This window comes from Primulina huaijiensis, chromosome 3 (genome assembly GCF_012295235.1).
Source record: "Primulina huaijiensis isolate GDHJ02 chromosome 3, ASM1229523v2, whole genome shotgun sequence".
Classification (NCBI taxonomy): domain Eukaryota; kingdom Viridiplantae; phylum Streptophyta; class Magnoliopsida; order Lamiales; family Gesneriaceae; genus Primulina; species Primulina huaijiensis.
The window spans coordinates 7217983-7227918 of NC_133308.1; the positions used below are offsets into that span (position 1 = coordinate 7217983).

At 33.1% G+C, this 9936-nt stretch overlaps 2 protein-coding genes across 3 annotated transcripts; one reads left to right on the forward strand and one right to left on the reverse strand.

Annotated features, from left to right (window-relative positions):
* Positions 1-3746: 3746 nt before the first annotated feature.
* Positions 3747-4846, reverse strand: LOC140972158 (H/ACA ribonucleoprotein complex subunit 3-like protein). Of its 2 annotated transcripts, none has more exons than XM_073434626.1 (4): positions 4775-4846; positions 4535-4604; positions 4364-4406; positions 3747-3959 (listed from the first exon to the last, which is right to left on the reverse strand). In XM_073434626.1, exons 2-4 carry the CDS (start codon positions 4586-4588, stop codon positions 3862-3864), a joined length of 195 nt encoding a protein of 64 aa, XP_073290727.1. In that variant the 5' UTR covers positions 4589-4604; positions 4775-4846; the 3' UTR covers positions 3747-3861. The 2 variants fall into 2 exon arrangements, with proteins under 2 accessions (XP_073290727.1, XP_073290728.1); XM_073434627.1 differs by having other exon boundaries at positions 4683-4788.
* A 640-nt stretch (positions 4847-5486) lies between these two features.
* Positions 5487-8703, forward strand: LOC140973425 (uncharacterized protein At1g03900-like). The gene is made up of 3 exons (XM_073436197.1): positions 5487-6062; positions 7806-8096; positions 8459-8703. The coding sequence occupies exons 1-3, from the start codon at positions 5562-5564 to the stop codon at positions 8525-8527; spliced, it is 861 nt and encodes a 286-aa protein (XP_073292298.1). The 5' UTR covers positions 5487-5561; the 3' UTR covers positions 8528-8703.
* The last annotated feature ends 1233 nt before the right edge of the window (positions 8704-9936 follow it).

The following is a 9936-nucleotide window of genomic DNA, read 5'->3' on the forward strand; positions in this document are numbered from 1 at the left end:
TGTATTTCAGACATATAAATTATTACTATTAAGTAACTTATCTGGTTGAGAATGAGATAATTATCAAATTTCAACGTATTATTTTCAGGTATTATTCCAATGTTTTGGAATATGTAAAAAAATGAAATCTGACAAATGTTAGTCTATCATGAACAACCAAGAACGTTTCAAATTACTAAAGTAAAATATGATTCAAAATACTAGATTCTTAGAAATAAACTCGAATTCTTCTAAACTCTTGGGAGATCTTAAAGAAATCCAAACTACTGTACAAAATTATGGCAACCAGCTATATTTTGTACCACGAAAATTTGAAGAAATCCCATAAATGGTTATTACTCAAGGAGAAAATGAATTGGTATTATACACATATATAAATAATCATTGGTGGACAACAGTTCTTACAAAGCTCATTCTGGAAGATGAACGACTATGCAGATATTGCAGTGGACTATTCCCAGATGCAGAAGCCATATGATGTCATATCAAAAAAAAATAATTTTATACAGTAAAAATGACTTCTGAGAAATGAAAATTATTTTTACTTGTTAAAAAATTTACTTTGAAAGTTAATAATATAAATGTTAAAGCTTTTTCGAAAAATAGAATTGAATTTGAATCTAAATCCGAGAATGTTAAATTATTAAGATGACAATCTTTATGTCAAAATTATAACTTTTATATTGTTATTGTTAAATCTCATTAAAATATTCTTGCAGATTTTCTAACAAGAGATGAATAATGTTAATGTTGATGTCGATGTCAACATGAAAATGTGAGACATTTGAAGTAACACCTGAAAATGCTTCAAAATGATTTTAATAAGCTTGCCCTAAATACAGTAATTGTGGATAGACTACAACAAGTTGATAAGAGTATTGTCTCTGATCGCATTACAGGTTGTTATAAGCTTACACTCAGTTATAGTCTGTATTGAAAAAATCTATCCTCCAGGCTATTGAGAAACAACTGACTTCTCAAAATGAGAGTTTTTGAGTACATGGTTATAAACCGAAGCTGGGGATTCATGTACCCTTAACAAAAGTGCTAAGTCGGGATTATCTTTAGATGAGTCGACACAATAAAAAATTGATACTCTATATTCTTATCTCGAGCCATAAAGTCAACAACTCATCCCGGGGACTGAAGAAGGAGATATCAATCTTAGAACTCAAACAGACAAGGAAAAATCTAAAGTTGGTTCTAATTAGTTTACATTTACTCCATTTCAGGTATATTAGTAGAACTGAGAAATATTGAAAATTAAAGCAAAAATTAGCCCATCATTATGTCGGGTTGACGTAGTAGGAAAATATCCAAAGATATGGATGAAACTCAATGCCCATCCTAAGGAGGTCAATACATGCTATGATTTTGGGACTCTTGCCTCAATCTATTCCACAAAACTCAATTTCTTAGAAATATCCACACTAACCAAGAACATGTTAATAAAACATGGACAAATAACGAGTTTTTGTCCAAGGGAGATATCTCGGAACTAAACTTATTTAGTGCAACACCAAAGCTAGCTAAGAAAGACTCACATGAGACTTTCTATTTCATCAAGCTCATGAGGCCAGATATAAATGTCCAGAAATTCATCAAAGATCCTCAAGTAAATTAAACACACTTTATTGTTTCACTTACTGAAAATGACGTATCCACCAGAAGAGTATACGAATTATGGGACTGTCTGACATAGATGGACAAAGTCAAGTTTCAGTTTAAATTTTATCAAAATTCAATTAATTGATCTTTCATGTTGAATAAAATGATAAGAAAAACTATAGGATTTGAAGAAGAAATATTTGAAAAGAAAAGAAATATTTTGTCAAATAGCAAGCTGCGGGCCTGCCGCAAAGCAATGAGACTCGTCAGATTCTGTAACATTGCTAACATCAGAAGATAGTTAGATGGGATAAGCCTGATGCCCAAATCAGAAAGAGCCAGAATTCGGAAAATTTTTCCGGCCAAGATCTAACCAGAAGCATAGTGTAGAGACAAATCAAAGTGGTGAAGGACCACACAAAATACATTTTCTTTTTGTACCACTAGAAAATAAACTATTTCCTGACAAATTTAAAGAAGTCACATGATTCAACCATTGCACCAACCACTACCAAGAATGACAGCCAAAAGAAAAGTGGACCACTTTACAAGTAGATGCCCGCGAGTTAGCAATAACTCACAACAACTGGCAACAATAATTTAAAGTTATCAATCAAGTCTAAAGTTCAGATTTCAAATTTATCAAGGACCTCTATATATCGAGACAAAATAAATTTGAAGGCCTCAAACATTTTCTTCAAATTTCTCTCAGATGAACTATGTAATAATTTCTTGCATTTTTATGTGTATTGTATTTCTGACTATAAATAAGTAACTAAACAAGTTATCTCATCCTCTATATGAAGTTATTGATATGATAATATGTATGTCTGAACATAAGTACTAGGAATTTGTCCATTTGTTGTTTGATTTATTTACAAATTAAATATGTTATTCTATATTTTTAGGTTGGAAACGAAAAAATGTTATGTTATGTGTTGTTGAAAGAATCTATGACAAGATCCATCGATTTCGACTTAGCGGTTAAGCAGTGAATAACAATTTGTAAAACCAAATATATACAATCCAACGGCATTTTGGTCGAAATGTAAAAATTTTAATATAATATACGAAAGTAGATAGACTAAAAAAATAATTATAAAAAAAGTAAGTAAAAAATAAAATCAGGAGTAAAATAAAAATTCAGACAAAATTAAATTAAATGTTTAACAAAAAGGACCATTTTAGGGGACAAAGCATAAATCTTCTCAATTAATTATTTGTAGTTATCTTAAATAAATACATAAAACTATAAATCATTTATTCATTCAATAAAAATTGGCATAACAACTTATGTAGTTTATTAAATTTTTCGGACACATATAACTACCATTTCACATATTTTCACCATATAATCAAATTCTTAAATTTTTTTAGTATAATTTTCACAAAAACTCTTGTGAGACGATCTAATTGATCAATTTTGTGAGACAAATCTTCTATTTGGGACACTCTTGAAAAAATATTACTTTTTATTGCAAATATATACATGAATGACCAATAAAACCGTCTCACAAAAAACTTATGCTGTAATTTTCCGTATACATGTCTTTGTATTTATAAAAGAAATGTGGATCAAATTAGAGTCCATTACTCTAACTAAATGTTTGGCTTTCCAACAGTAGATGAACAATAAAGTTTCTACAGATCCTGAGTTTTAAGCTACTTTAATTCATAATAAATATCGCAATTTGATGTTAGTATTTTAGAAAACACAAAAATTTTTGTGAGATGATCTCACAGATCAATTTCGTGGGTTGAATATCTTATTTGGATCATCCATGAAAAGTATTACTTTTTATGTTAATATTATTACTTTTTATTGTGAATATCAGTACGGTTGACCCGTCTCACATATAAAAATTCGTGAGACCGTCTCATAAGAGACTTACTCTTTAGAAAAAAAAGGAACAAATGTTTATTCCAAAACCAAAGGAGATAAAATTTGATGAAATTTAAGTAGACGTATGTGATAACTTAAAAGATCCGATTTTGGACAATTTAGAAACTTATCAAAATCAAAATCATTTCATGCAATACAAAGCGGATGTGAACCAAATCTTTTAGCAATATGACTCATACTCATTGTGCATACCACCGCACTAAAGCATCAACATAAAATTTAATGGGTCAAAAAATATGCAAAATAATCCATTAATTGAACAAGAATGACCTTTACCAGTCGATGTCCTTAGTTCACACTTCTAATCTAATACATAAAATACCAAATGTTTTCATTTCAAAACAGAAGACTCAGTATTTAGGAGGTGGCTGTTGTGTTGGTAGCAAACCGAAGCGTTTCTTCAGAAGAACCCTCTGTCTTGCGTATTTGTCATCAGGAGAGAAACGTGCTGCATCCCAGGGGGCAAAAAACAGAGTACAATCAAAAAGATTTCGAGGTTTTAGACATAACAAAGACGAGCTGCATATAAATGGGAATGTGAAGTCCTGTCTTGTTTCGCCCCTTCTAATCTATATTCTCAGCTCAGGTTATGTTGACATGCTTCATGCTCAAGTATAATTGAGTATATATACAAATAGAACATATTTACCAATAAGCATGAATGTCTCATTCAACAAAGTCAGAATACCAGCAGAATCATGTCGCCAAAGAAAAGAATTCAGGTCATAGTTTTTCATTACACTAAGATGACAGGAGGGAAAAAAAACCAAAAATAACTCAAAACACTCCATTATTGAATGATTTCCCCCAGCACACAAGAATCAAAGCCTAAAATGGATTCAGCAACATTACCAGGATGAGCAGATTGTGTAGCCAAACCTAAAGGCGACTCCTTCTGCACAGAGATATAGTTGCATAAACAGTCCATCAGGCTCCAAACGTGAATGAGCTTTTATCTTTTCACTAGTACAAAAGATGAACAGAATCCAAACAGAACGAACACTGAATCGATTTGAAACAAACCTTTGTGGTGTAAACTTTGTCGCCGTTTTCATTGATGTAAAATTGTAGATACATCTTCACCAAACTTCGCCTGCAATAAGCAAATCAGTACCTTTTTCTTTCTTTTTTTTTTTAAAAAAAAACCCTAAACCGTAAAAACTCAACCCACAAAGCTCGAGACTTTCACAGTGCAATTCTAGTGTGATTTCGATAACTCGATTATCGATGAAAATAAAGATTGAAACTTCAGAGGTCTCGTACCCGATTCCAAGCCACCACTTCTTACCAAGTACCAAGAACCTGATGCGAGACTTCTTGGAATCCAATTAGGTTTTTATGAACCAAAAATGCGAGGGTAAAATAGTCTTTTTACCAGTCATAAGCATTCGGGTCGTGGATCCCGGACTCATTTAAGTTTGGATTTTGGAACTTTCGGATTAGGATTTTATATCGGTCAACAATCCAATTATCTTCACCTACAATACATCTTTCCGAGTTCGTAAATTAAATAAGACGAATAAAACTTATTTAGTGTGATTTACTTTAAAATTGTCGAACATGATTGTACACTCCACTATATCTAACATGTCATCAAACGAGATCTTGTCGTCGAAAAACCTCAACCAAAGTCATAAAAAATAAACACAAATTATTATAAATAATATAAAATTTTCAAAATTAATCAATCAACAATCATATATAAACCATTATGAATGATATAAATATTTTGAAATTCATAAAACACACATAAATCAATATAAATAATATTAATATTTCAAAAATTCATTAGCCATGAGCAAATAATTTCAAATAATATTTAATCTTTAAAAATTTAACAATCATACATAAAAACATTTAAAATGATATAATAAAAAAATGGTTGCGTCGATCCTGACCCGTGACCCAAACGGGTCACAAAATGGTAAAACAAACAATGGCCCGGGTAAAAAAAAAAAAAACATTCAATTGTCTGCACACGCGTCCTTGGGATAAAAAACCTCTGGTCTGAACTCAGCTCAATGCGACTGGATTGAATACTATTACTACCATGTCGTACGAGGATGATGATGAAGAGACCTTCGAGCACACCCTCCTCGTTGTCCGCGAAGTCTCCGTCTTCAAGATCCCTCCCCGCCCCTCCAGCGGTGGCTACAAGTGCGGCGAGTGGCTGCATTCCGACAAGATCTGGTCGGGTCGTCTCCGCGTCGTTTCCTGTAAAACTCGATGTGAGATCCGGCTTGAGGATCCCAATTCCGCTGAATTATTCGCCGCCTGCTTCGTGAACCCGGGGCAGAGGGAGAAAGCGGTTGAATCGGTGCTGGATTCGTCCCGATATTTTGTTTTGATGATCGAGGATGGGGGTGGGAAGCATGCCTTCATAGGTTTAGGGTTTAATGAGAGGAACGAAGCGTTTGATTTCAATGTTGCGTTGTCGGATCATGAGAAGTACGTGAAGAGGGAAGGGGATGAGCCTGGGAGCGGTGGTGGTAGTGGGGAAGGGGCTGAGGAGGGGAATATTGATATTCATCCCGCCGTTCACAGATTGAAGGTGAGTTTATTTTGCGGTATATTACTTACTGAAGCTTACTGTTGCGTGTTTATGATTATGAATTCTATCCTTTTATTTTCTTGCAAAATGGAAAGTTTAATTAGCCGCATCTTTAAGGGAAATACTGTGTATAGATATATAATTATTGAATTCTTGAATTTGACATTTCTGAATAAGTTGATTGTGCGATGAAAACTTAGAATGCATTGATTGAAGGTTGGGATTAAGGAAATGTTCCTTGCATGTTTTAGCTTGTTATTGAGTTAACTGTCAACCAAATATATACGCCGGATTCTGTATTTTTGCAAGCTTAAGTTTTGTGTCATGGCTGATTTTTTGCTAGTATCTCTTAATTCCCGGCAGTTGTGTGTGTTAGCTGGTTTCTACATTGTTGCATAGTTGTTAAATATAACTTTGTCTGCGTGTGATTTTCTGAATGTTTCTCCTTAAATGTAAGGCCCGGATTTACACACTCAAAACACATGCAATAATTTATAGTAATTTATGTCCTCTTTATCATACTGATAACCAATCGAACCGACATATAGGACTAAAAATTTAAAATAACCATAATCTATTTATCGGAAGGATGTTATGTCAATCTCTCAGTCAAATCAATGAATAACAAATTAGTCTCTCTAGGAACTAGCCAAAATATTTGAAAAGAATTAATGTATGAATACTAAAAAAACTCAAACTGAAAGAATTCAAGTCTCTAAGCTCTACGAATCCTCTTCCACGTCATCCTCATTCTCATTAATCTCTTCTACATATTCTACATATTACCTGAAATCAAAATTGTTCAGTACAATCTTGTATCCAACCACTAGTTTGATCTAAAGGATGATGACGAAAGCTTTCACAAGAACAAATAATAAATACACATGCATATAAGATACGAGAATTCAAGAACGAAATAACATAATCCATATCAGAATATCTATCATACAACAATTTGACTATAGGGAAACAAAAGGTGACACACATGCTCCTCACATGCAGCACTCTGACCCGCAGAGGTGACTCAAATGATAGACAAAACATAACAACATTCACAATGAGACCTCGTCGTGCAATACTTTGACCATAGATAAATAAGAAGTGGCTCACATGCATCTCTACATGCAGCACTTTTGATCTGCAGGAACCAAGAGGTGACTCACATGACGTACATATCATGAAAGCATAACCGAATACATAATTACAACAAATAAGGATCAATAAAGCACCGATAACAACAATATGCATCCAAATTCATTATTGTTGAGCTTTTGTGAAATAATGTTGAATTAGAAGTGTATGTAGCTGATGTCTTTAGCTTAATCATGAATATTAAATCAGAAATCTTGGGCTAGATCAAACTTCTCCTAAAATAGTATTACGAATAATTAGTGACTAAATTAAACTTTCAATAAGATATTTTATTATTATTATTCTTATTATAGATCATCAAATTAAAACAAATACAAATTTTCACTGTGACTTTACCATTTCTTTGTTGGGACTAAATAATTTCTAGAATTATTATGCTGAAAACTAAATACTAGCAGTTTATTAACAAATCCACATAGGAGTCATTCTACGTATTTATCAAGACAAGTCTGTCATTCTACAATTTCCTATCATGTTATTTTTTTCCTGAAATTTCAATCATTTTTTTGAATTCCATTACATTTGTATCGATCATTTTGTCTCCCTGTTCTCAATTGAAATGGACCAAATTGTGTGTTGTTTGGTCTTTAGGAAGGTGAAACAATTCGAATAAATGTGAAAAATAAGCCATCCGGTGGAACGGGCATGCTTTCTTCCGCAGGATTGTCTGGAGCAGTTACTGGAACTGGAAAATCTAAAACTCTTGGTCTTTCTCCCCCGCCCAGTGGAGCTGGGAAACTTAGGTCTCCTCTTCCTCCGCCACCTAATGATCCTGTTGCTGCTGCTAGGATGGCATCTGCCAGTCATATGTCTGCTCTGAAGCGAAGCAAGGACAATGCGAGGGATTCAAATGATCCTCTATCAGATTTCTCTAATCTTGAGGTAATATTTTCAATGTTCTGATTTATAGTGCGAATTGGCATGGTTTATGTGTTATTTTTTCTCTATAAGCAATTTTAGAATGTCACAAGCACATATTCCAAGCTAAATTTCCTCCCACCTACACTAGATTTGCACATACGATGTGTAATGAATTTGTGTGAGATTTTTTAAATGTTGATTTCTCCGCATTATGAGTTTTTTGTTTTGTTTTTGTTGGTGCAATATTATCTAGATCTTGTTGTATCTGGTGTTTTTTATTTTTTAATGCTTAAACTAACTGAATCTGCTTCGTTATTTCACTCAGAAACATAGTCGGCCAAGGCATTTCACGTCGTTAACGGTTATTATTGTCTTTTATGCAGAAAAGTCTCCCTTCCGCGGCTGATCCAGGGTCTACTAGAACCTCTGCAACCGGCTGGGCAGCATTTTGACAAATTTGGCATCATGACACAGCAATGTCTTTGTTACTGTTGTATTAAAGTACATACACGAAGAAATCTGAAGCAAAATGTCAAAATTGGGGAAATAACACTTGCCCACTTAACATATATACTTGATTGTTCTGATTTTATTACCTGGAATGCTAAGAGTTTGCCTCGTCTTTTAATCCTATTTTCTACACTTTGTACTATTTAACATAATGCTCGCTTCGTGTATTTCGTTCAGCAAATCAGTGTAAAATTTGGTGCTAAATAAGAATTTTAAATGCTAACCAAACACTGTCTCCTACCAAACCACAAAATCATATATTTTAGTCTCCTGTTTTAAGATTCTACTAAAATCTGATTAATTTCAGTTGGTGGGTAGAGTGTGTTGCAGGTGATCGTTTCTTGGAAAATCAACAATGTAAAGATCAAGTTTATTGGTGGCTACATTTCTCCTGCTCATGAAAACAACTGATGGTCACCTACTCATTAATTAATTAATATTAACAAAGTTCGGCAAATGGTAATGGCTACCACTACTCTACTAACATTTTTTTGGACACATAAGTTTGCTTATTGTAATTTATTTGATTAGCGTAATTTATATTTCATTACGTTAGGTTGGTGTTTAATCAGTGTACAATAAAGGGTACTTGTAACACCATTCTTCTATGCTTGACATGACTAATTAATGGTACTTACACTCATAATTAAAATAGAGTTTGATAGATATACCTATATCTAGAACAATAAAAAACTATGACACTAATTTGATGGTTTATAAAAATTTTGACATGTTATCCCTATATTTGGAGGATCCAATAACCCAAGCAACAGTTACAATCATATAATATATATTCCATAACTCAGTTATATGAACATAAACACAATTACATCAACATCATCACAAGATAGCCATTTCGTCCACAGTTTTTCTCAATCCATTCTATGTACGAACAAACACCTTCATTGTTATACATATAGACATAGACAACGTAATACTTGTTTCAAACCCTAGCATAAAATCAAATATAATACATATATGCGGAAGCCTTGACGATAGCATGTCCAGGTTCTTGTCCAGGTAAGACACTTCACAAGCGTCCATTGGTGAACCGACATCCTACTCATTTTTAGTACACGATCATGTATTACATGAGCTACGTGAGTTTATAAAACTCAATAAGTTGACACTTATACATATCAACATACGTAGAAGGAACATACATATCAAAGTCGTAATCAACAATGAATTCTTAAATCATTTCATATCATATATTCATTCATAACATGTAAACAAGTTCTTTTTTTGTACTTGAGCCCCATTTGTTGACCTTTACTATTGTGCTTGTTTTATTATATAACTACTACTGTGATGACCGTCAGAGTGTCCTGTGACAACCCCACGATCCATA